Here is a 25,755-nt window from a genome sequence, read left to right on the forward strand (position 1 = left end):
ATTCCAGGCTGTTCACCTACTGCTAGCTGCTAGGCAAACTGACCTTTGAATTGTATATTCTGTATTAGTTTACACATAAAGAAGCCAATAGATTCAACTCACGCAAGAGTTAGGGCACGTTCAGAAGTGGCAGAATTTTTCCGCTGCAAATGTCGGTGCAGATTCGGGGCATTTACACAAAGAATCTGCACCGACATTTGCATATTTGACAGGTAATTCAGACGTTGCAGATATCACAGCCAGAGATTTTGCATTGCAAAGGCTGAAATCTGCAGTGAAATTCCGCTTCTTCTCCGCAACATAATGTGCATGATAGGAGGGAAAATTCTGCGTGGCAGCCTAAATTCCGCACAGTCATCTCCGCAACGACTGAACTAAGTTTCCTAAAAATGTATAGAAACAAATGTAAAAAACGGCTGCTGCAGAATTCCACTGCCGACTGCCCGCAGCGGAATTCAATAACAATTCCGCCACGTCTGAATGTGCCCTTAGGGTATGTGCACACGTAGTGTTTTCAGCCGTTTTTCCCGAAAAACGGCTCTGAAAAATGGGAAGCAAAACGCCTACAAACATCTGCCCATTCATTTTAATGGGAAATATGGCGTTCTGTTCCGATGGGGCGTTTTTTTACACTTCGTTTTCCAAAAATGGCACGTAAAAAGACGCCAGCAAAGTACATGCCACTTCTTGGGACGTTTTTGGAGACGTATTTTCAGTCGTTTTTGGTAAAGCGTGTGAACATACCCTTAGGGTAAGTTCACACGGCTTATTTTCGGTCGTTTTTCGGGCCATAAACGACCGAAAAATCGGAACCGGAACACCTCCAAACATCTGCCCATTGATTTCAATGGGAAATACGGTGTTCTGGTCCGACGGGCCGTCTTTTTACGCAGCCGTTTTTAAGAATGGCTTCCCTTGAAAACATCTTCGTATTTTCAGACATTTTTTGAAAAGGCATGTGAACATAGCCATAGGGTATGTGCACACACAAAATCAAAAACGTCTGAGAATACAGAGCTGTTTTCAAGGGAAAACAGCTCCTTATTTCCATTCGTTTTTTAAGCCACTCGCGTCAATGAAAAACGGCTCCAAAAACGGCTCAAGTAACATGCACTTCTTTATCGCGGGCATCTTTTTACGCGCCGTTTCTTGAAATTGAGACGTAAAAAAATGCCCCGTCGGAAAAGAACGCCGTATTTCCCAGATGGGCAGATGTTTGTAGGCGTTCTGCTTCCATTTATTCTGGTTGTTTTTTGAAGCGTAAACGCCAAGAAATAAGCCTGAAAACTCTAAGGGTATGTTCACACGCCTTATTTTCGTCAGTTTTATGGGACGTAAACGCCCCGAAAAACGGCTAAAGAAACAGAAGTTGAACGCCTCCAAACATCTGCCTATTGATTTCAATGGGAAAAACGGCGTTTCGTTCAAACGGGGCATTTTTTTACGCGCCCATTTGAAAAAACGGTGCGTAAAAAAACGCCCTGTAAAAAGAAGTGCATATCACTTCTTGAGCCATTTTTAATTGGGTCAATAGAAAAACAACTCCAAAAATGGAGGGGCGTAATTGGAGCCAATTGACTCCAATAAAAACCAGCTCCAATTACGTTCGTAAAAGACGCCGCGAAAAACGCATGCACTTGTCAAAACGTCTGAAATTCAGGAGCTGTTTTCGCCTGAAAACAGCTCCGTAATTTCAGACGTAATTGGCGTTGCCGTGTGAACATACCCTAAAACTGCTGTCAATCATTATTTAAACCAGTGTCTGTTTCTTCACTGTTTCGGACCTGATGAAGATGCCGATTCGGCGTTGAAACGCGTAGTCCTTATCAATAAATAGATTTTTAAACAAAAAATTCTCCATGATCGCAGCATTTAAGGTGTTTGCAGGTCATCAGCACCCCAGCAAGGAAATTGCCAGGGTGCCGCTGGCTGCAATGGCAACCGGAGACCTAATAGTGGCCTCCCGATCTGCCTAGTACGGAAGCCTTTCAGGACCCACACGGAGGCGGGCCTAAAGGTTTCCGTAGCCGCCATCAGCGGTAGATGAAAGCTGCATGTTAAAGCTGACATCCACCTGTAACGGCAGGAACCGGAGCTAGCTCCGATTCTTGCCATTAACCCCTTAGATGGAGCGATCTTAGTGGTTGGCTGATCGGCAGCCCTGCGCTGCGATCTCAGGGCTGCGGACTGCTGCTATGGCAACAGGAGGCCTAACAATGGCCTCCTGTTTTGCAATTACGGAAGCCGATTAGGCCCCGCCCGGAGGCTTGCTGCCAGTGAATGACCGACAAGTCTAATACATTCCACTACATAGGTAATGCAATGTATTATAAAAAAAATCAGATAGTTGGACCTTCAAGTCCTCTAGTGGGACTAAAAAAAAAGTGTAAAAAAGTGTAAAAAAAAGTTGTAAAAAAATAACAAAACTTTCAAGTAATAAAATAAAACACCCTTTTGCTTAATAAAGTCATTTATTATTTAAAAAAGACACGCCAGGACCGTAATAGCCTGAACTCTAAAAATATTATGTTATTTCTTCCACGTGGTGAACGGCGTAAAAAAACCTTAAAAAACAATGCCAGAATTTCCATTTTTTGCTCTACAAAAATTGAAATAAAAAGTGATCAAAAAGTCGCTTGTATCCAAAAATGGTACCTATAAAATCTATAGCTCGTCTCGCAAAAAACAAGCCCTCATATAGCTGTGTCGACGAAAAAATGTAAAAGTTAGGGCATGACCAGACGTGGCGTATTTCTTCCGCCACTGTCCGCATCAATGCCGCACATAATCTGCGTTGCAGATTCTGTTGCGGCTCTGTCTAAAATGGGCATTAAATTGATGCGGACTAGTCGTTGCGTATTGTGGTGAAAGTACTTACCTTCTCTCTATCAGTGCAGGATAGAGAGAAGGGACAGACCTTTCCCTAGTAAAAGTAAAAGAAATTCATACTTACCCGGCTGTTGTCTTGGTCATGCGTCCCTCTTTCAACATCCAGCCCGACCTCCCTGGATGACGCAGCAGTCCATGTGACCGCTGCAGCCTGTGATTGGCTGTAGCCATCACTTGGACTGAAACGTCATCCCGGGAGGCCGGACTGGAGGAAGAAGCAGGGAGTTCTCGGTAATCTATATTGTGATCTATATTGTGATCGGTAGTCACTGTCCAGGGTGCTGAAACAGTTACTGCCGATCGTTTAACTCTTTCAGCACCCTGGACAGTGACTATCTCCTGACGTCGCCTAGCAACGCTCCCGTAATTACGGGTGCCCCATTGACTTCTATGGGCCTGCCCGTTCCGTAATAACGGCCCGTGATTACGGGCGTTTTTACGTTAGTGTGCATGGGGCCTCAGTCTGGCTGTAGACCTAGAAATAAATAGGTCCAGCCAGAATGAAGAAATATCATGTTCGTAAAACAAATACGCTACGCAACACACATAACATCTGCGTACTTCATTGCGGAATTTTGACTCTCAATTGAAGTCAATGGAGAAATTCTGCAATGAGTCTGCAACAAGTCCGCTACACGTCCGCAACAGCCAGTGTATGCTGCGGACACCAAATTCTGCACCGCAGCCTATGATCCGCAGCAGAGTTTTCCGCAACGTGTAAACGAACCTAGCTAAAAAGCTGTGGAAAGCAATGGAGAAACGTGTACTCTGCGGATTTCCGCAGCGGAATTCCAGAGCAATTCCGCCACGTCTGGTCATGCCCTTATGGTTCTCATAACATTGCGAAAGAAAAAATACATAATTTTTACAAAAGTAATTTTATTGTGCAAAAAGTTGTAAAACATAAAAAGGCGCTATAAATTTGGTAACACCGGAATCGTACTGACCCGCAGAATAAACTTAACATGTAATTCATAACGCATGGTGAACACTGTATATATATAAAAAAAAACTATGGCAGAATTGCTGTTTTTTGGTCACCTTTCCTCCCAAAATATAGGGTAAAAAGTGATCAAAAAGTCGCATGCAGCCCCAAAATGCTGCCAATAAAAACAGCCCTCATACCACTACGTCTATGAAAAAATAAAATTGGTTAACACTCCAATAAGTCAGGAAAGAAAAATATGCAGTAATGCCGGCCCGAGGGGAACATTGATTCTGTTTCAAGCGGCGATTTATCAAGGCCCTAAAATTAGGGAACCAGGAAGGGGAGGACTCAAACATATCTGCTGGAAGAGAGGGTGCCCGTATTATACCAGGAAAACATTCCCAGCAAAATTCCCCAAACTGCAAAGGAGCAGAGTGTGGACCAAAAGGGGGATAAGGAAGGACACCATTTATCAGTGCGACATCGGCCTGTGCAGAAATGATTGCTTCACAGCATAACAAATATCTATGGATTATTTTATTGTTTTTTTACCCCATTATTATACCACCTGACTATGCCCCTGATGAGCTCTGTCCAGTTTACATGTACCTGCACATTATAAACTAAATACCAGTAATACCGCAAACAAATCTACTACCAAGCAAAATCCATGCTCCAAAACCCAAATGGTGCTGCCTCCCAACTGAGTCTTACAGTGCGTCCAAAGAGCTGTTTACTTCCACATATACAGCATCGCCAAACCCGGGAGAACCCTTTTATAACATTTTGGGGCGTGTGTCTCCAGTGGCACAAGCTGGGCATAACATATTTGCCACTGAAATGGCAAATCTAGGGAAAAATTAAAATTTTTACTTTGCACCATCCGCAGCGCATTCATTTATGGAAAAGACCTGTGGGGTGAAAATGCTCACTACACCCCTTAATAAATGCCCTGAGGTGTAAAGCGGTCACTTCTCAGGGGTTTCTTTTATTATTTCACATCAGAGCCCTGCAATTGTGAACCAATATTTTGTAAATCGACAAATTAGGTCTCAATTTCACATGGTACTCTTTCACTCCTGAGCCCTGTCAAATGTCCAGGCAAAAATAGGGCCACATGTAGGGTGTTTCTAAAACCGGCAAACACCGCATAATAATTAGAGAGCTGTCTTGTTATGGTGGCACAAGCTGGGCACCGCATATCTATGGAAAAATTCCCATTTTCACTCTGCAACATCAATTGCAGACTAATTTCTGAAAAACACCTGCGGGGTTAACATGCGGGGTTAACATGCTCACTACAGGTGAATACCTTGAGGGGTGTCGTTTCCAGAATAGGGTCACTTCTGGGGGATTTCCACTGTTTTGGTCCCACAGGGGCTTTTCAAATGCGACACAGTGCCCAGAAACCAATTCTGCAAAATCTGCGCTCCAAAAGCCAAATGGCACTCCTTCCCTTCTGAGCCCTACTGTGTGCCCAAACAGCAGTTTATGGCCACATATGGGGTATTGCACGTCCAAATTCTAATAAAATCTATGAAACACCTGTGGGGTCAAAATGCTCACTACACCCCTAGACACATTCCTTGTGTGTGTAGTTTCCAAAATGGAGTCTTTTTTGGGGTGTTTCCTTTGTTTTGGCATGTAAATGTATTCTAATAAAAAGAAGGCCCCAAAATCCACTAGGTGCTCCTTTGCTTCTGAGGCCTGTGCCAGGGGCGTAGCTAGGGGGGGGGCAGGCGGGGCATGTGCCCCGGGCGCAACCCGGAGGATAGGGAAGGGGGGGCGCCGAAGAGCAGCTGATCGCTGCTGACAGGTGCCCCGTATGTCGGACACCTGCAGCAGCTTAGGAAGAGCCAGGACATTACGGCGTTCTGACTGGGGTCTGTGACGGCCAGGTAGTGGACCAGTCCAGTCACCTGACCTCACGTCAGTGACATGAGGTCAGATGACTCAGGTCAGGGGACAGGTCCACTCCCGTGCTGCAGCCTCCCTGCATCTGCTTCTACTCTGTGCTCTGCCGAGAAGCAGAGGAGGAAGCTCCGCCCACAGCCCGTCCTGACCTGTCAGCAAGGAGACATGGTGAGTGTGTGTGTAGTGTGTAATGTGTGTGTGTGTGTGTGTGTGTGTGTGTGTGTGTGTGTGTGCGTGCGTCTGTCTGTCTCTGTCTGTGTCTCTGCCTGTGTTTGTCTCTTACATCTACTACATTATCTGTACTCAGAGAGTTATCACTGTGTTATCTGTGGTTTTACATAGGACTGCAGGTAACATCTACTACATTATCTGTACTGTGTGCTAAATTACAATCTCAGCTCTGCTACACAGTACAGATAATGTAGTAGATGTTACCTGCAGTCCTATGTAACACCACAGATAACACATAGTGCTAAATTACAATCTCAGCTCTGCTACAATGTGTTATCCGTGGTGTTACATAGGACTGCAGGCAACAGCTACTACATTATCTGTACTCAGAGAGTTATCTCTGTGTTATCTGTGGTGTTACATAGGACTGCAGGTAACATCTACTACATTATCTGTACTGTGTGCTAAATTACAATATCAGCTCAGCTACACAGTACAGATAATGTAGTAGATGTTACCTGCAGTCCTATGTAACACCACAGATAACACAGAGATAACTCTCTGAGTACAGATAATGTAGTAGCTGTTGCCTGCAGTCCTATGTAACACCACGGATAACACATTGTAGTAGAGCTGAGATTGTAATTTAGCACAATGTGTTATCTGTGGTGTTACATAGGACTGCAGGCAACAGTTACTACATTATCTGTAATCAGTTGTCACTGTGTTATCTGTGGTGTTACATAGGACTGCAGGTAACATCTACTACATTATCTGTACTCAGAGAGTTATCACTGTGTTATCTGTGTTGTTACATAGGACTGCAGGTAACATCAACTACATTATCTGTACTCAGAGAGTTATCACTGTGTTATCTGTAGTGTTACATAGGACTGCAGGTAACATCTACTACATTATCTGTACTCAGAGAGTTATCACTGTGTTATCTGTGTTGTTACATAGGACTGCAGGTAACATCTACTACATTATCTGTGCTGTGTACATATGTGCCTGTGTGCGTATTTATGGGTCTGTTTGTGAATGTGTCTTTGTTCTTCTATATTTGTGCTTTTTATGTATTTGTATATGTTCCTGTCTGTGTATTTATCTGCCGGTGTGTGTGTGTGCATATATATATATATATGTATATATATATATATATATGTGTCTGTACGTCTATATATTTACCTGTATGTATATATTCCAGAATGTGTGTATGTATATTTGCATGTATGTCTAAATATCTGTCTTTATGTATGTACAGTATATATGTTCCAGCGTGTCCATATATGTGGTTCATTTTTGGTTTGTGCAGGGGGCGGCAATAGAGAGTCCCTCACAGGGCGCCATCCAACCTAAGGCCGGCCCTGGCTGTCACCGACCCTAGTCAGAAGAAACTCTGCCGCTGCCTGCGCCGCATGACCTCCTCGGCTCCTCCGGTAAGTCACACCAGGCAGAGCGGAGAGTGGTAGCGGTAGGCTACCGCTCACCTGTCTGTTCACAGTGTGGCGCTAAGTACAAGGGGTGGGAGTGTGGCGCTATGTAAAAGGGGGGGATGTGGCACTATTTACAAGGGGGGGGAGTGTGGCGCTATTTACAAAGGGGCAGCGGGCTGTGTGTGGCACTATCTACAAGGAGGGGGAGTGTGCTGCTATCTACAAGGGGGGAAGCCGGCTGTGTGTGGCACTATCTACAAGGGGGGGGAGTGTGCCGCTATCTACTAGGGGGAGGCGGGCTGTGTGTGGCACTATCTACAAGGGGGGCTGTGTGTGGCACTATCTACAAGGGGGGCTGTGTGTGGCACTATCTACAGGGGGCTGTGTGTGGCACTATCTACAAGAGAGGGACTGTGTGGCGCTATCTACAGGGGGCTGTGTGGCCTCTTTAATTTATTTTCTTTTAATTTATTTTTATGTTAATTACATTATAGAACTATATTGCTTGTAAAATGTAGAAATGCTTTTATACTCGAGTTACATTAAAAAAATTGTGAAAAAAAATTACATCTCATTGATTGGTAGGGATAGAAAACATGGCGAGGGGGAAGGAGATGTCGGGAAATAAGTTGGGGGGGGGGCGCCAATCTGAATCTTTGCCCTGGGTGCAGGAGAACCTAGCTACGCTTCTGCCTGTGCTTCAGTAAATTAGCACACTAGGGCCAAAAGTGGGATATTTCTAAAAACTGCAGAATCTGGGCAATAAATATTGAGTTGTGCTTCTCTGGTAAAACCTTCTGTGTTACAGAAAAAAAAATTGATTAAATATCAATTTCTGAAAAAAAATAATTTATTTGTAAATTTCACCTCCACTTTGCTTTAATTCTTGTGAAACGCCTAAAGGGTTAAGAAACTTTCTAAATGCTGTTTTGAATACTTTGAGGAATGCAGTTTGTAAAATGGGGTGACTTATGGGGGTTTGTATTGTATAGGCCCCTCAAAGTCACTTCCCAACTGAACTGTAAAAATAGCTTTTTGAAATTTTCTTGAAAATGTGAGAAATCTCAGCTGAAGTTCTAAACCTTGTAAGGTCCAAGAATAGGATGTTCAAAAAAACGATGCAAACATAAAGTAGACATATAGGAAATGTTAATTAGCAACTTTTTTTATGTGGTATTACTAATTTTTTACAAGCTGATGCATTTAAATTGAGAAAAATGCAAATTTTTGCAATTCTTCGCTAAATTTTGGTGTTTTTCACAATTAAATACCGAATGTATCGACCAAATTTTACCACCAACTTAAAGTACGATGTGTCACGAGAAAACAATCTCAGAATCTCTTGGATAGATAAAAGCATTCCAAAGTTATTACCACATAAATTGACCCGTCAGATTTGAAAAATAAGGCTCTGTCAGGAAGGCCAAAAGTGGAAGGGATTGAATGTGTTTAATTAATGTATAATATGTGACCTGATGAATAAATCAATAATAGCTATCCAAAAATCACTCAACGTTTGTGTATGTTATCTAGCTATCTATGTTATACAATTATCTATATGGTAAAGGAATTTTTCTCCTTGCATTTACTGTTACACTATAGGGTTGCACGATTCATCGAAACTTCGATATTGTTTCGGTGCTGTGCACCCTGAAACGGTTCAATACCGTTATTTCATGTATTTCGATACTAAGCTGTGTGGCCGCACAGCTTAGTATAGTAATACATGCATGTAGTTAGAGTGGGCTGTGGTTGTGTGGTACAGCCATTGCCCCGCTCCTGAGTCCTGATCAGTGTGATGTGACCAGCGCTGCACTAATGAGCGGCGGCACTAAAGACAGAACATGGCGGCCGCACACTGAAAAACACCCCCATGTTCTGTCTTCCGTGACTGCGCCGCTGCTCATTCCTCATCACCTCATGCTGACCGCATGTGCACTTGATGTCAGGAGCAGGGCAATGGCTGTATTACACAGTCGCAGTCCCGCTGTAAAGGCAGAGATCAGAGAAACCTCTCATCTCCGCCACCATTCCCCTGATGACCGCAACATTCAAGGGGTAAATGAGAAGGGGGGATGCCCTTTGGATCGCGTCACGGGGAATCCCTATGAGGCGATCGAGGGACATACCATATATGGGCAGACGGCCCAGGGTCCATTGAAGGACCCCAGGGCTGTCTGACCATATTTCCTGTTGTTAGGGCATACTGAGGTATGTCCTAACAGCTGCCTGTGTACTATCATTATATAGATATATACCAATACATTAAAGTTAAAAAAAATAAAAGTAAAAAAAATAATAATGTTAAATAAAAAAAACAACACATTTTTTACATAAAATATACACATAGGTTCTGTATCGTCGCGACCATAATAACACATTTATAGCGTCATTCATGTTTACTCTGTTATAAAATAAAAAAGGCATGAGGTATTATGAATTTTGAACCTCCATGTGCCTCACATTAATAGTAAGTAACCCCATCATGTTCCTCACACACTAACCTCAGATATGGACAGTGTTACAGCAAAAGCGAGCAGAGAGTGTGCGCGCCCGCGCGCACGCTCTCTCTCTTCAGCTGAACTGGCAAGGGGCGTGTCTCTGCTACGGACAGTGTAAGCGCTCTCCAGTTCTTTCACTGTCCGTAGCAGTGACACGCCCCCTTGCCAGTTCGGCAGACAAAGTACAAGACTGATCTCTCACAAGAGCTGAAGAGATGAGAGCGCGCATGCGCGCTCTCCTCTCCACAGCTCTTTACACTGTCCGTAGCAGTGACACACGCCCCCTTGGACAGTGTCACAGTGTCACAGCCATAGTAACACGCCCCCTTGACAGTACACGCCCCGTTGATTGTTCAGGGGGTTATTTAAATATCGGGCGCCAAATATAACGGCACCGATATGTAAATAACGGAGGGAGGTAGAATTTTTTTTTAAAGTGCCCCAGAGTTTGTGCAGCCACCCACATTACATGCTGCACTCAGCTGCACATGTATGGGGACGTGAAAGGTTCTCTTTAAATACAATCTAAATGTAATCTGTTAAAAGTGCAATGTAAGTTCTAATAAGCATTGACTTGCAGTTTCGAAGAACATGTCTTGAGAGTATTTTCCGTTTCACAGCAGAAAGCATGTGTATGGCCAGGTTAAATATTAGAAATTTACACCATTGCTGGCAGTAAAGTATTCTGTTACATACCTTGCATTATTAGCATAGTCCCTGAAGTGCAGTGTCCTTGTGGGAATATTGAAGCAGATCCTGGCAGACAGCATTCTCTATCAGTAACTTTCACCTTGACTCCTATAAAAGATATAAAGGCCTCTCCTTTATCTGATCTAGATACAGTTACTGCTCAGTAGCACATAGGTTCCAGCAAGAAGATTCTACTGAAGAGGCAATTCAGTCTATTAAGCTTATCATTGATCGATAATTATTTGATAAGTTCTCGTGCTGTGGTAGCGTTCACCTCAGCTTGTTAATATTATTATTTATCGATAATTATTTGATAGGTTCTCGTGCTGTGGTAACGTTCACCTCAGCTTGTTAATATTATTATTTATCGATAATTATTTAATAGGCTCTCGTGCTGTGGTAACGTTCACCTCAGCTTGTTAATATTATTATTTATCGATAATTATTTGATAGGTTCTCGTGCTGTGGTAACATTCACCTCAGCTTGTTAATATAATTATTTATCGATAATTATTTGATAGGTTCTCGTGCTGTGGTAACGTTCACCTCAGCTTGTTAATATTATTATTTATCGATAATTATTTGATAGGCTCTCGTGCTGTGGTAACGTTCACCTCAGCTTCTTAATATTATTATTTATCATTAATTATTTGATACGTTCTCGTGCTGTGGTAGCGTTCACCTCAGCTTGGTAATATTATTATTTATCATTAATTATTTGATAAGTTCTCGTGCTGTGGTAACGTTCACCTCAGCTTCTTAATATTATTATTTATCATTAATTATTTGATAAGTTCTCGTGCTGTGGTAACGTTCACCTCAGCTTGTTAATATTATTATTTATCATTAATTATTTGATAAGTTCTCGTGCTGTGGTAGCGTTCACCTCAGCTTAGTAATATTATTATTTATCGATAATTATTTAATAGGTTCTCGTGCTGTGGTAACGTTCACCTCAGCTTGTTAATATTATTATTTATAATTAATTATTTGATAGGTTCTCGCGCTGTGGTAGCGTTCACCTCAGCTTCTTAATATTATTATTTATCATTAATTATTTGATAAGGTCTCGTGCTGTGGTAACGTTCACCTCAGCTTGTTAATATTATTATTTATCATTAATTATTTGATAAGTTCTCGTGCTGTGGTAACGTTCACCTCAGCTTGTTAATATTATTATTTATCATTAATTATTTGATAAGTTCTCGTGCTATGGTAACGTTCACCTCAGCTTGTTAATATTATTATTTATCATTAATTATTTGATAAGTTCTCGTGCTGTGGTAGCGTTCACCTCAGCTTGGTAATATGATTATTTATCGATAATTATTTGATAGGTTCTCGTGCTGTGGTAACGTTCACCTCAGCTTGTTAATATTATTATTTATCATTAATTATTTGATAGGTTCTCGTGCTGTGGTAACGTTCACCTCAGCTTGTTAATATTATTATTTATCATTAATTATTTGATAAGTTCTCGTGCTATGGTAACGTTCACCTCAGCTTGTTAATATTATTATTTATCATTAATTATTTGATAAGTTCTCGTGCTGTGGTAGCGTTCACCTCAGCTTGGTAATATGATTATTTATCGATAATTATTTGATAGGTTCTCGTGCTGTGGTAACGTTCACCTCAGCTTCTTAATATTATTATTTATCATTAATTATTTGATAAGTTCTCGTGCTGTGGTAGCGTTCACCTCAGCTTGGTAATATTATTATTTATCGATAATTATTTAATAGGTTCTCGTGCTGTGGTAACGTTCACCTCAGCTTATTAATATTATTATTTATAATTAATTATTTGATAGGTTCTCGTGCTGTGGTAACGTTCACCTCAGCTTCTTAATATTATTATTTATCATTAATTATTTGATAAGGTCTCGTGCTGTGGTAACGTTCACCTCAGCTTGTTAATATTATTATTTATCATTAATTATTTGATAAGTTCTCATGCTATGGTAACGTTCACCTCAGCTTGTTAATATTATTATTTATCATTAATTATTTGATAAGTTCTCGTGCTGTGGTAGCGTTCACCTCAGCTTGGTAATATGATTATTTATCGATAATTATTTGATAGGTTCTCGTGCTGTGGTAACGTTCACCTCAGCTTGTTAATATTATTATTTATCGATAATTATTTGATAGGTTCTCGTGCTGTGGTAACGTTCACCTCAGCTTGTTAATATTATTATTTATCGATAATTATTTAATAGGCTCTCGTGCTATGGTAACGTTCACCTCAGCTTGTTAATATAATTAATCGATAATTATTTGATAGGTTCTCGTGCTGTGGTAACGTTCACCTCAGCTTGTTAATATTATTATTTATCGATAATTATTTAATAGGCTCTCGTGCTGTGGTAACGTTCACCTCAGCTTGTTAATATTATTATTTATCGATAATTATTTAATAGCCTCTCGTGCTGTGGTAACGTTTACCTCAGCTTGTTAATATTATTATTTATCATTAATTATTTGATAGGTTCTCGTGCTGTGGTAACGTTCACCTCAGCTTGTTAATATTATTATTTATCATTAATTATTTGATAGGCTCTCGTGCTATGGTAACGTTGACATCAGCTTGTTAATATTATTATTTATCATTAATTATTTGATAGGCTCTCGTGCTGTGGTAGCGTTCACCTCAGCTTGTTAATATTATTATTTATCGATAATTATTTAATAGTTTTAACCTATAGTAATTAGATTATCCCTAAAAGTGTTAGTATTATTTATTTTAAAAAAAAGAGAGATGAAAATCCCCTCAAGTTGACATGATGACTAAAATGCTAACAGTAAAAAGCATGAAGCAGCTGTGCCAGTTCTACGTGGTGAGGGTATATACTGTCATTTTATTGTATAGTTCAGTCAGCCAGTGGCCACTTCTCACATCATGTATGATTAAGGAATGGAAAGATCGATCACGGATCGCCAGCCACGTCGTGATACTGACCATGTGTAGGAATGCTACAAGAACCAGGAGGCTCAGTAATGGAGGCTTAGGAATGGAGGCTGCTGAAGTACAGTACATGTGTCATAAGTACAGTATATATCAATGCAGAGTTACCACACACCTAACATGGACGTATTACAGCCCTGCACCTAGAAGGTATATAGCGGGATGTACAGTTATGGATAGGTCTCCATACAAACCTGACCGTGCCAAGGCTGCAGCTTCAACCTGTCCTTGAAGTCCACAGTGGCGGGTGCCAGTTTTAGAGGAGAGGGGCAGCCCTCGGAAGTGATCTGCTGTGTCCCTGGCTCCTCCTCTCTGTATAATAAGCTCAGGCAGCAGCTACAGCCTGGATGTGAGAGGAAGACCAGAGAGATGGCACTGCCCGCTGCCAGCCTGAGGAAAGTCTTGTTAGTGCTTCTATCTCTGGGGCTCACGCTGGCTCTGGGTTTGCTGCTCCCACAGGCGCTAAAGCTGCTCTTCACATTTTTGGGGTTCCCCTGTGATAATGCCTCACATGCCATTGTCTTGGTGTACTTTGTGTTCTTGCTGTTTGTGGCCATGCCATCCTTACCAAGGGGCACTGTACCAGTGAGTAATACCATCACTCATATTGTTGTCTCCTATACAAGCAGCCAGTTTCTTCTCAGATTGTATATTGTGATGATTTAGTGGTGGGCTTTGTTTACAGAATACTTGGTACATGATCCATATATCTACAGAATACATACACAATTCTTGGGGATTACACTTATAGAACCTCTGTGTTGGTATCTGTATATAGTTAGATCTGTATGTGATGTGTTAAGTGTTCCTGGAAATGATATATATAGCAGTGAATAAATATATATATATATATATATCTATTGCTAGAGTTGTACAGTTCATACAATACGTAATGTCAATGCCAGGCATCATTTGTGATCAGATCTTTAGGATTAGAGTGGTATGCTCAGTTCTACATAGAGTGTGGGTGGCATGTGTCATCAGATTCGCTCATATGAACCGGACCAGGGTTAAATCGGTCTGTTATTGTAGATCAAAGTCCTCAAAGTGTCCTGCAAAATTGACAAAATGTGGTGCGCTATAAAAAAAGCTGTTTGGATGTAGCGCCAGTTTTGTCATTGCGCTTAATACCCTTTTTTTTTTTTGGAGTGCCACACATTGACATATATGCCCAAATGGTTTTAGTTGCAAAATTACATTTTCACATCAGGGATCACAAATTAATTCTCTGCGCTACGGTTGTATTTAGCTGGTCATGGACATGTCATTGACAACAGAAAAGTCAGCCATAAATTTGGCCAGTTTCTACAGTCCTACTGCGGACTCTGATCAGAAGTTATAAGAGAGTATCCACACGCTCATTATTTGTGTTTGGTTATATGTCAATTTATAGCTATCCACCGTCAGTACTATTTGTCCATCTGACCACTGTTTAAGGCTGGGTTCAGACACCCTATTTACGGACGTAATTCGGGTGTTTTAGCCGCGAATTACGTCCGAAAATACGGCTCCAAAGCGTCGGCACACATCTGCCCATTCATTTGAATGGGCTTTACGATGTTCTGTGCCGACGGTAATTTTTTTTACGCGCCGCTGTCAAAAGACGGCGCGTAAAAAAGGACGCCCGCGTCAAAGAAGTGCCTGTCACTTCTTGAGACGTAATTGGAGCCGTTTTCCATTGACTCCATGAAAAAACAGCTCCAATTATGTCCGTAATGGACGCAGCGAAAAGCGCCTGCACTTGCCATTACGTCTGAAATTCCGGAGCTGTTTTCTCCTGAAAACAGCTCCGTAATTTCAGCCGTAACGGAGGCTGTCGTGTGAATATACAACAGTGATTTGCTCAATTCAAATTAAAAACATGAAATATTCTATAAATATGCTCTTATAATTGTGGTGCCATTTTTTTAAGAGCTGGAGATGCTCACCTTTAGGCCTCATTCACACGACAGGGTTTCCCGGCCAGGTGCCGGCCGTTCATAAATCATCCGGCACCCGGCTGCATTAGGAATAATAGACCCCTAATGGGGCTATTCACACAACCGATTTTTTGACGGCCGGGAAAACCGGCCGTCAAAAAATAGGACAAGCTCTATTTTCGGCCGTTTACCCGGCCGCCCGGCTTCCATAGAAGTCTATGGGGCCGGGTAATACACGGCCATCACCGGAATGTGTCCCGAGTGATGGCCGGGTTTTCCGTCGCTTGCGCTCTATCTCCTGCTCCTCACAGTGCAGAGTGCATGTGAGGACGAGGAGTTTATGCCATTCGGACGAATGGCTGTACGCTGTACACTGTGTGGCAGGGCCGGGGTGTACAGCAGGTGGAGGGAGCACTGCGCTGGCTCCCTTCCCCTGCTTGTTTTAAAAGCGCCCTGGCCCGGCGACAACTTCCATGGCACCGCTAGCAGCTGCTGCTGCTACTACTGTAGCGACGCCACTATAGCAGAGCAGGGAGGTATCTCCCCGCTCTGCTATGTGCTAGCCCCACTTTAGCTCCTTGAAGGAGCGGAATCCCCGTGTTTTCGGGGATTCCGCTCCTGGACAGAGCGCTTGATGTCTCTGTCCATATCTGGGCAGTGACATCAGGGGAAACTGGTGAAGCGGAATCCCCGAACACATGGGGATTCCTCTTCAGGAGTTGCCACTGATGTCACTGTCCAGTTCTGCCCGGCCCGGAAGGGATGCAAAACTTTATGCAAACCGGCCGGGCAAAATGGCCGATTTTACCGGCCGACACTCGGGCTCGGGCGGGACCCTGTCGTGTGAACCCAGCCTTAGGACAAATTTACATGTCACAATATTTTCAACCCCCACCTGTTACAACCCTAAAACATTTAGGGCTTGTTCACACACAACGGAATTGTCAATTCCGTTAAAAAACGCAGACATTCCGCAGCGGTGTTTTTCACAATGTTAGGAGATGGAGATGTCTCCTCTGAAAAACGCAGCAATTCTGGCCACTTTCCGAAGCAGAAATTAACATGCTGCGATCCGAAAAATACACACTGCAGGTCAATTTCTGCTCAAAGTTTTTACACGGCATGTGGATTAGATTTGTTAAATCTCACCCACTATGCTGCTACTGTATTCTGCTGCGTTTTTTACGTCCGAAATTCTGCATCTTTGCCCTGGGGACGCTGCATATCCATACATTACATGGACAGCCCATTGAACACTTTCTGACAGGCTTCCTTACAGATTACAGTTATTTTCTGGGGTTCTCCACAGTGGGTCGCCCTGTGATAAACTCATAGGAAGCCAAAAATGTGGTTGTCACAGCACCGGAGAAAGATGTAAAAATACTGGGTGCAAGCTCAGAGGGACCCAATCCAAAGTCCCACAGCAGGTATCCACAGACAAAATAGAGACGAGGCAGCATTTAAAAATACATAGAGAAAGGTCTGACTGGACTGAAACGTTGCACTGGTGGGTGACTAAATCCCTATATATTTTGGAAGTGCTGCCTCGTCTCTATTTTGTCTGTGGAAACTCATAGGTAGGGGACCCTTAAAGCAAAAAGAGATTTTTCAAAGTGGACAACCCATTTAAGTAAAAGTGCGGGCAGCCAATAATATAGGGATCAATAATCTCTAAAAAGTTGTAGATTCAACAAAGATATGACTTACAGAAACTAGCTTCTTTAAAGAGGACCTGTCACTAGGTCATATAAGTTGAGCTTGTTTACTGACCTGAATAGCGTTGTCTCCCGGATTCCAGCGCTGTTTGTTTTTTTTCTTGGACCTCCTCCCCATTCCAGAGATATGGTCCACTGTTGTGTAGGCTCCCTATATGCTCATTTGCTGTAGTTAACCAACAGGGCATAAACTGCCTTCAAGCCACCTCGCGCTGATTGGTCAGCATCAGAGGCAGGGAAGCTAGCTCCACCCCGTTGGCTAACTACATCAAATTAGCATATAGAAAGTCAACAGAACAGTGGACTATATTTCTGGAACGGGGGTGTCCAGGAAAAAAAGAAAAACAGCCCTTTAACCAGAGAGACAGTGTGTCATGCCCATGGCCGCGGGCCGTCAGGCTCACTCACCTCCTGACACCTGCAGCCATGGAACTGTGAGCGCTAGTCCCCATCTCCTCCTCAGGAGACACCAGCGCTCACTTCCAATTCTTCCGGCCGGGTCGCGCACGCTCTTATAGGGTCAGCGCACACACCAGAAATTAGTACAAAATTAGCCCATGAGCACCCTGGACTATAAGAGGGGCCCGGCCCCTTCCTGCCTTGCCTGAGCCTTGTTGTCGATACCCTAGTCTGTCTATGCAAATGGCCTCCTAAGTGTTTTCCAGTTCCCAGTGTTTCCCGATCCTGCTACCTGTAACCTGTATCCCGTGTAATCCCGGTCAAGTGCCGTGCTGAGCTAAAGTCGTGCTGTGCTGAGTACCACGCCTGTCCTGCTACGCCACGCCTGGCGCCTGGCTGCTGCCTAGTCCCAATCCCAGAACTATAGACTGTGTCCTGTTGGCCAGCTACCATACCGTCAAGGCGGTACGGCCCAGTGGGTCCATGTACCCAACGTGACATAGTGCTATTCAGTTTGTATATATGTTTTAATGCCAGTGGCAGAGTGCAACGTTTTGGTCTAGGCGACCTTCTTCATCCTTGTCAAAGTAAGCGCCATGAGACAGCGGCCAACCGCTATTACTTTGACAAGCGCTCGTCCATGCAGTCTAACTAGCACGGCACTTAATGCCAGTGGCAGAGTGCAACGTTTTGGTCTAGGCGACCTTCTTCATCCTTGTCAAAGTAAGCGCCATGAGACAGCGGCCAACCGCTATTACTTTGACAAGCGCTCGTCCATGCAGTCTAACTAGCACGGCACAGTGCCTGAAGAAGGTTGCCTAGACCGAAACATTGCAATCTGCCACTGGCATTAAAAACAAAATAAAAATTACTTTTATTTCAAATTGGTGTTCCGGATACTCTTTTCTTACAGTGCTATTCAGGTCAGTTAATTAGTTCAACTTATATGACCTTGTGACAGGTCCTCTTTAACAATGAAGATAGGATATTTCACCATTTGTAAGCATGTTGGAAAATCATATCAATAGGCTCTGATCACATCTGCGACAGAGGCTCCATTAGGAGCCTCAGTCGTAGATACCGTCGCTTTGGCTGGACATAATAGCACAGCATGCTGTGCTATTTTGTCCGGCAAAATGGCAGACACCACGACATAAACCTAACAGAACCCATTAAAGTCTGGATTCTGATTGGTTTCCACAATGCAACGGATCCGGCAGCTCCGGTTTTTCGTTGTTCTGCTCCTGTGGCGGAGCAGAATAATTAAAAGCCCTGACGCAGATGTAAAAGACAAATTTTTGTCAGTTTTTTTTCACAATTCTTTTTCCATTCCTTATGGTCAATTACCAAAACAACACAGAAAAAAATTGTAAGAAAAATTTAATAAAAGCATCATTAATGATGCGATCAGAAAACAACCATGATAATTCTGTTTGCTGGAAAATCTTGCACCACGCATCAGGTCAGGATAGCTCAGAGTTTCTTTTCGTGAATGCATTTTGTATGCATTGTATACAGTAAATTACATGATCATTTGCTTTAAACTGTGTGTTCACTGCTATAGTATCATGGTATGATACTGATGTTATTTTCTCTTTGTGTCTCCCAGACTCAAGGCAAGGCGGTGATGATCACAGGCTGTGACTCAGGTTTTGGATTGGCCTTGGCAAAACATTTATATGAATTAGGGTTTATAGTATTTTCAGGTTGTTTATTAAAGGTGAGTTACTAACATCCTACGCTGAAATCTTGCAAAATTATTTATACAGTGAAACTGCCCCAGGAGACCACCTATTTATAAGAGGACCACCCCATAAAGACTGGATTTTTATGTGATGATTTAGCTATTATAGTATATGTATAGTGGCCCACTTTAAAAATACCTCCTTTCATTCTCTCTGTAGACCACATTTTTTGAAAAGGGAACCCTTTGTAAAGCTCGCATGCATTGCTTTCTTGACCCTTCTCCACGCTACTGGGCCATGAAATTAAATGCAACATAGGACAACATGGTACCAGCTATCTGGATCTGAATTACTTGCTTCCTCCCTACCACCAGTGTGTCCCCTGATTAAATGCAGCGCAGGGGAGCAGGTAAGCTGTATGTGCCGCTGACGACATGCAGTAGGTAATCAGAGCTCTGCCTGCCCATTAAGCTGCAGCACAGTCTGCCACTAGCTGTTGAGGAACAAGCCATCGTTTGGATTAAAACCAGTTAGCCATGTTGGGTAGATTGTAAATAAGAGGGGAGGCTATGCTAGGGACTGAGGACAGGGAAGCAAGCCATGCTGGGGACTGAGAAGGCGGTAGCCATTTTGCGGACTAAGAAGGGTGAAACCATGTTGGGGACTGAGAAGGGTGAAGTCATGCGGGGACTGGGAATGGTGAAGTCATGCTGGGGACTGAGAAGGGTGAAGTCATGCGGGGACTGGGAATGGTGAAGTCATGCTGGGGACAGAGAAGGGTGAAGTCATGCTGGGGACTGAGAAGGGGGAAGTCATGCTGGGGACTGATGAGCTGATACAGGACAATACTTTACAGATTCAGGGACTTCGCTACTGTATGCTATATGACATGATTTGGGGGTGTTTCATCATTTTGTGTGTTTTTTTATGTTTGCAGATTGAATGAAACACTTTAACCTACATTCTGTATACTTTTTTCTTTGAGAAGACCCAGGGCAATGGGGGAGATTTATTATGACTGGTGTTTCATTGGCCAGTCTTAATATAAAGATCAATGGAGTAAGATGCGCCTAGTTTATTAAGCGTCGCATGCCGCCTCTTAATAAATGAGGTGCATCTCTGGCCATTTGTGCGCTAGAAATTCAAACCTATTCCAGCTACCAGTCTCTAGTAAATTTGTCAGGCTGCGGTTGGCCCAGTCCCTTTCCGCTAAGTTAGGCCCAATTTTCAAAAAAGTTGCGTGAGCAGCAGAATTGGCACAAAATTGAAATTGCAACTATTGTGCCGTTTGCAACTTTTCTACGCCAGAATAAGTTAGTAAATTTCCCACATAATTTTGTGATTTTGTGATTGTCTCAACGAGATTTCACTGTATAATAAATACAGTATTATGGCACAGTGAACTTCTTTGTTCCTTTTGGCACTACTGGGTTCATGTCTCTTGTGGCATATCTAAATACTAAGTACCTTTGCAGATGTTTTGCCATATACGGGCTAGGGCAACTTGAGGAGTACTACTACATTGGCATTGTGCCACCTTGTCAAGCATGATACATACTCTATTGCGTCTTGCTATATATTTTCATTGTAAGTAGTGAGAGCAGAGTTCCATGGGAGATTAGTGTGTAGTATGTAGATTTTGTCATGCATCCATTTAATTAGACATCATAGACTTAACAATAGTTTGATGAGAAAACTGCTGGAGCAGCAAAAAATAACATGAGGCTTAGTAAAGTTGCTAGACTGGTAATCAGAAGAAGCTTTGTAAAGGCCTCAACACAGATTATTGCAATGTTTTCTGGGAATTATAAATCCTGCATTCGGTAGTGCTTATCCCTTTGCTTACCATAGGGCAAGTCTTTCATTTGGAGAAAATAAATGCTTATTTATAACCAGGGGAATATCTGAAATGTCATGAAACTTTTAGGGTAAAAGTAAATACTGCGGATTTTCCGCAACACATTTTATTGCGAAAAATCCGCAGCATAACACAGTAGCAGCAAAGTGGATGAGATTTGAAGAAATCTCATCCACAAGCTGTGTAAATGATGAGCGGAAAAAACGCTCAGGGATTGACCTGTGGGGAATTTTTTTAATCCGCAGCATGTCAATTGTATCTGTGTATTTGTGTTGCGGGTTTTCCCCGTTAAATTCAATGGGTATGTAAAACCCGCAACAAATAGCAGATGTTGCGTTTTTTTTGCGGCGAAAAAGCTAAGATTCTACCGCAAAATTCACAACTTAGAAAAAATTCTTATACTTACCCGGAATTCTGTGCTTCTTCGTCCAGGCCGGCCTCCTGGGTTGACGTTTCATCCAATGTGACCGCTACAGCCAAAAACAGGTTGCAGCGGTCACATGGTTAAAACGTCATCCTGGGATCCGGTCTGCAGGGTAAGCATGTGTTTTAGGATTTTTTTTAACGTGCAGTTTTCCACAGCGGACATTCCGGCCGAAAAACTGCATCACAATTTGGTGCGGTTTTTCGTCCGAAATTCCCTGCGCGCCGCCAGGGCGATACGCTGTGTACCTTTACGCAGCGTCTTGGCCGCCAATAGGACAGTATTAGGGGCCCGGCCACATGGCTGAAAAAAAGAGTCCCGTCCGACTCGCGATTTATCATCTATCTATCTATCATCTATATATTATCTATTTATCTATCTCATATAGATTGATAGATAGTATAGTTTTAGGCTGGGGCTACATGGCAACTTTGGCAGTGACACAGGCCAAATATTACTATGTTCTGTAAGTAACATAGTAATGGCAAGTAACGACAGTGAATGTGGTCAGTTTACTTGCGATGTAGGCTACTGGACAAGTCAATTTTTGGCCATGGTACCTGTGTCGTGGCCATAGTCGTCGTGCAGCCCTAGCCTAGAACTATACTGTATATCAATATATATATGAGATAGACAGATAGATAATAGATAGATATATATTCGTTAGATAGATAGATTATATATCTATTTAAATAGCGATTATTATTTTTTGTGTTTTACAAATAAAGATTATTATTATTTATATCTACCTATCTCTTTAGCTATCTCTTTCATATCATATATATTGATGTACTGTACAGTTTTAGACTGGGGCTCTCCAATCTCGCGAGATCACTCTGTGCAGTGAAAGAAGCTGGGCTGGAACAATGAGAAGTGTATGAAGCTGATTAGTCACTGATTGGTCAGCCTCATACACTCCTCTGTCTGTACAACACCCACTTGGTAATCAGTAAAAACACGCCCAGTTGTCTATTAAGAAACTAATTAGCATAAATCTAAAATTGCTCATAACTCAAAAATGATAGTTTTTCAAAATAAAAACCACTGTTGTTATCTACATTACAGCGCCGATCAGATTATGTAGGAGATAGGGCCCTTATAATCTGGTGACAGAGCCTCTTTAAGGACAGCATAGTGTATGGGCACGTCCACTCTACCAATAGCCCAAATAAGATAAACACATATTGTGCTGTCCAGCTAAAAGCAGCTAGCAAAGAATAAAGTACACTCTCAGTTATGAGTCCGCATTATTCATGAGGGAAACCTGAAGTTACCTGATTTTTTGTTTAGAAGTTATACTTAAATTTTGTGCCAACAGTGTTTATTTATTTTTTTATGCGTTTTGGGGCAACTGAGACCGCATGCAAAGCTATGTGCATGGAGCCTGTACAGTTGCACACAGAGTCCTGCATTTTGGAGCTGTATACTAGAGACAGAAATACATAAAGAAACCAGGTGACACACTAAGCTGGTTACAGCATGACAAAAGGTTTTTCAGTTTAACCTAGTATAAACCTAAAGTCTTTTTTTAATTAGTCTAGAAATACTAATGACAGCAGCACAGTAACTAACAGAATGCAAGGTGACACTTGAATTATATAATTTTTCAAATAGATTTTTATTTTATTTTTTTACAAAACATATGACAACAAAGCAATACAGTCCAACCCCCCTCCTAACCAGTCATGCCCATAGACCATGATGTATAACATCTATATAGACTTGCAGTCTAATGCTTTAATGGCTATGTACACATTTACATTTTTTTTTGTTTTGTCTTTTACTAAAACAATATATTATAGTGTTAAACCCCTTAAGGACAAAGACAATTTTTGTTTTTTCAATTTAGTTTTTTCTTACCCGCCTTCCAAAAGCCATAATGTTTTTCTTTTTTCGTCGACTTAGCCATATGAGGGCTTGTTCTTTTTGCAGGACAAGTTGTAGTTTTTCATGGCACTATTTACTATACATATAATGTACTAGGAAATGGGAAAAAATTATTCGTTGGGTAAAACTGGCAAAAAACAGTGATTATGCCATTTTGGGGGGGGGGGTAGTTTTTACGGCGTCCATCAGGCGGTAAAAACGACATGTTCACTTTATTCTATGGGGTTTAAGATTACGGCAATACCAAATTTATCTGTTTTTTAATGTTTTAACACTTTTATAAAAAACAAACTATTTGCTAGAAAAAATTATTCTGAACGCTATAACTTTTTTATTTTTCCGCTGATTGAGTGGTGTGCTGGCTAATTTTTTGCGGGTCAAGCTTTAGTTTTTACTGGTACCATTTTGGGGTACATGTGACTTTTTGATCACTTTTTATTCCATTTTGTTGGGGAGCTAATGTGACCAAAAAACATCAATTTGGATGCTTTATATGTTTCACCGTACGGGTTAAACAACGTTATATTGTAATAGTTCGTACTTTTACGGACGCGGCCCCACGAGTTCTGTTTACTTTTTTTTTTAACATTACTTTAGGAAAACTTTTAATTTATTTTTTTACTAAAATAGAGTGAAAAACACGGCGCCACATGTGCGTATCAAATGCGATATAAATTAGCAAAAATGCCCATAAATGCTCACCTATGAGGATGTGAATTACCAGCATGTAGTTGCAATACAAAGCTGCTGCCGAACCCAACGCAAATCTCCAAGGAGATGCCAAAAGTAACGATAAAAGATAAAACACGGGATATTGAGGCGCTGCTTAGTAAAATTAAAATAATACATTTATTTCAACAGTAGTAGAACAATTGCTACTACTGTTCAAATAAATTTATTATTTTCATTTTACTAAGCAGCGCCTCAATATCCCGTTTTTTATCTTTTATCGTTAATTAATTTTTTTGGAACATTAAAAAAACCTTTATTCAATAGTATTTTTTTTATTTTATTATTCCCCCGAGGGGACTTGAACCACGGATCGTTGGATTGCTTTGATTATATGCTGCAATACTAATGTATTGTAGTATATTGTGTTTCTAAGGGTATGTGCACACGATAACGACCATTACGTCTGAAATTACGGAGCTGTTTTCAGGAGAAAACCTCCTGCATTTCAGACGTAATTGCATGTACTCGCGTTTTGCAAGGCGTCAATTACGGCCGTAATTTGGAGCTGTTCTTCATTGGATTCAATGAAAAACGGCTCAAATTACACCCAAGAAGTGTCCTTCACTTCTTTGCCGAGGCAGTCATTTTACACGTCGTCTTTTGACAGCGACGCGTAAAATTAAAGGTAGTCGGCACAGTACGTCGGCAAACCCATTGAAAGCAATGGGCAGATGTTTGCAGACATATTGAAGCCGTCTTTTCAGGCGTAAATCGAGGCGTAAAACGCCTCGTTTACGCCTGAAAATAGGTCGTGTGAACCCAGCCTTACAGTCTACTATGAAGACCTACGGCAGGGCTTCACAGGAGTACAAAGTTGGCAGACCTGGGGGCTTTCACTAGGCCCCCAGGTTGCAATGAGGACCATCAGCACCACGCGACTGCATCGCAGGGGGCTGATAGCACGTGGGAGGGGGCAGCCCCTACATTCTAACGATGCAGATACCACGGTCACGATTGACCACGGCATCTAAGGGGTTAAATGTGTGGAATCAATATGATCTTTGATTCCGCCCATCGTTGTGAGGTGTCGGTTGTATTACACAACCGTCACCCGCTAAGGCCTCATTTACACGAGCGTGTGTGTTTTGCACACGCAAAAAACGCGGCGTTTTGCGCAAGCAAAAAACGCACCGTTTTGCGTGCGCAAAGGGCACTTAACAGCTGCGTGTGTCATTATGTTTGTAAACAGAAAAGCACGTGGTTCTTTTCTGTTTACATTCAGAGTTTGACAGCTGTTGCGCGAATCACGATGTTCGCACGGAAGCGCTTCTGTGTGACATGCATGGTTTTCACGCACCCATTGACTTCAATGGGTGCGTGATGCGCGAAAAACGGCGAATTATAGAACATGTCGTGAGTTTTACGCAGCGGACTCACGCTGCGCACAACTCACGGACTGTCTGCACTGCCCCATAGAGTAATATAGGTGCGTACGAGACGCGTGAAAAGCACGCGCGTATATTACGCTCGTGTAAATGATGCCTAAGTATGGAGCGAGCTCAGCCCGTGAGCCCGCTCCAACCTTCCCCTTGACGGCTGCCACGTAAATGTACGTGGCTTGTCGGTAAGGGGTTAATGCAACTTTGTCATTTTGTTTTATTTAAAAAAAATATATACTTTTTGAAATATAGCTTCTCAGT

The 25,755-nt window shown here is 42.1% G+C and overlaps 2 protein-coding genes across 3 annotated transcripts in view; one reads left to right on the forward strand and one right to left on the reverse strand.

Moving 5' to 3' along the window:
- Positions 1–13,939, reverse strand: part of BDH1 (3-hydroxybutyrate dehydrogenase 1) — a 33,139-nt gene extending 19,200 nt beyond the window's left edge. The window contains exons 1-2 of one of the 2 annotated variants that reach the window (XM_075861743.1): positions 13,696–13,939; positions 10,536–10,637 (exon numbers count right to left, since the gene is read on the reverse strand). In XM_075861743.1, the coding sequence (XP_075717858.1) occupies positions 10,536–10,609 (74 nt within the window). In that variant the 5' untranslated portion in view covers positions 10,610–10,637; positions 13,696–13,939. Of the gene's footprint in view, positions 1–10,535; positions 10,638–13,690 lie in introns of both variants that reach the window. The other variant, XM_075861742.1, reaches the window with a different exon arrangement.
- Positions 13,771–25,755, forward strand: part of LOC142759502 (D-beta-hydroxybutyrate dehydrogenase, mitochondrial-like) — a 39,397-nt gene continuing 27,412 nt past the window's right edge. Inside the window, exons 1-2 of the mRNA XM_075861741.1 lie at positions 13,771–14,081; positions 19,139–19,249. Of these exons, the coding sequence (XP_075717856.1) occupies positions 13,866–14,081; positions 19,139–19,249 (327 nt within the window). The 5' untranslated portion in view covers positions 13,771–13,865. The remainder of the gene's footprint in view (positions 14,082–19,138; positions 19,250–25,755) is intronic.

The sequence above is a fragment of the Rhinoderma darwinii genome, chromosome 4 (assembly GCF_050947455.1).
Source record: "Rhinoderma darwinii isolate aRhiDar2 chromosome 4, aRhiDar2.hap1, whole genome shotgun sequence".
NCBI classification, from domain to species: Eukaryota; Metazoa; Chordata; class Amphibia; order Anura; family Rhinodermatidae; genus Rhinoderma; species Rhinoderma darwinii.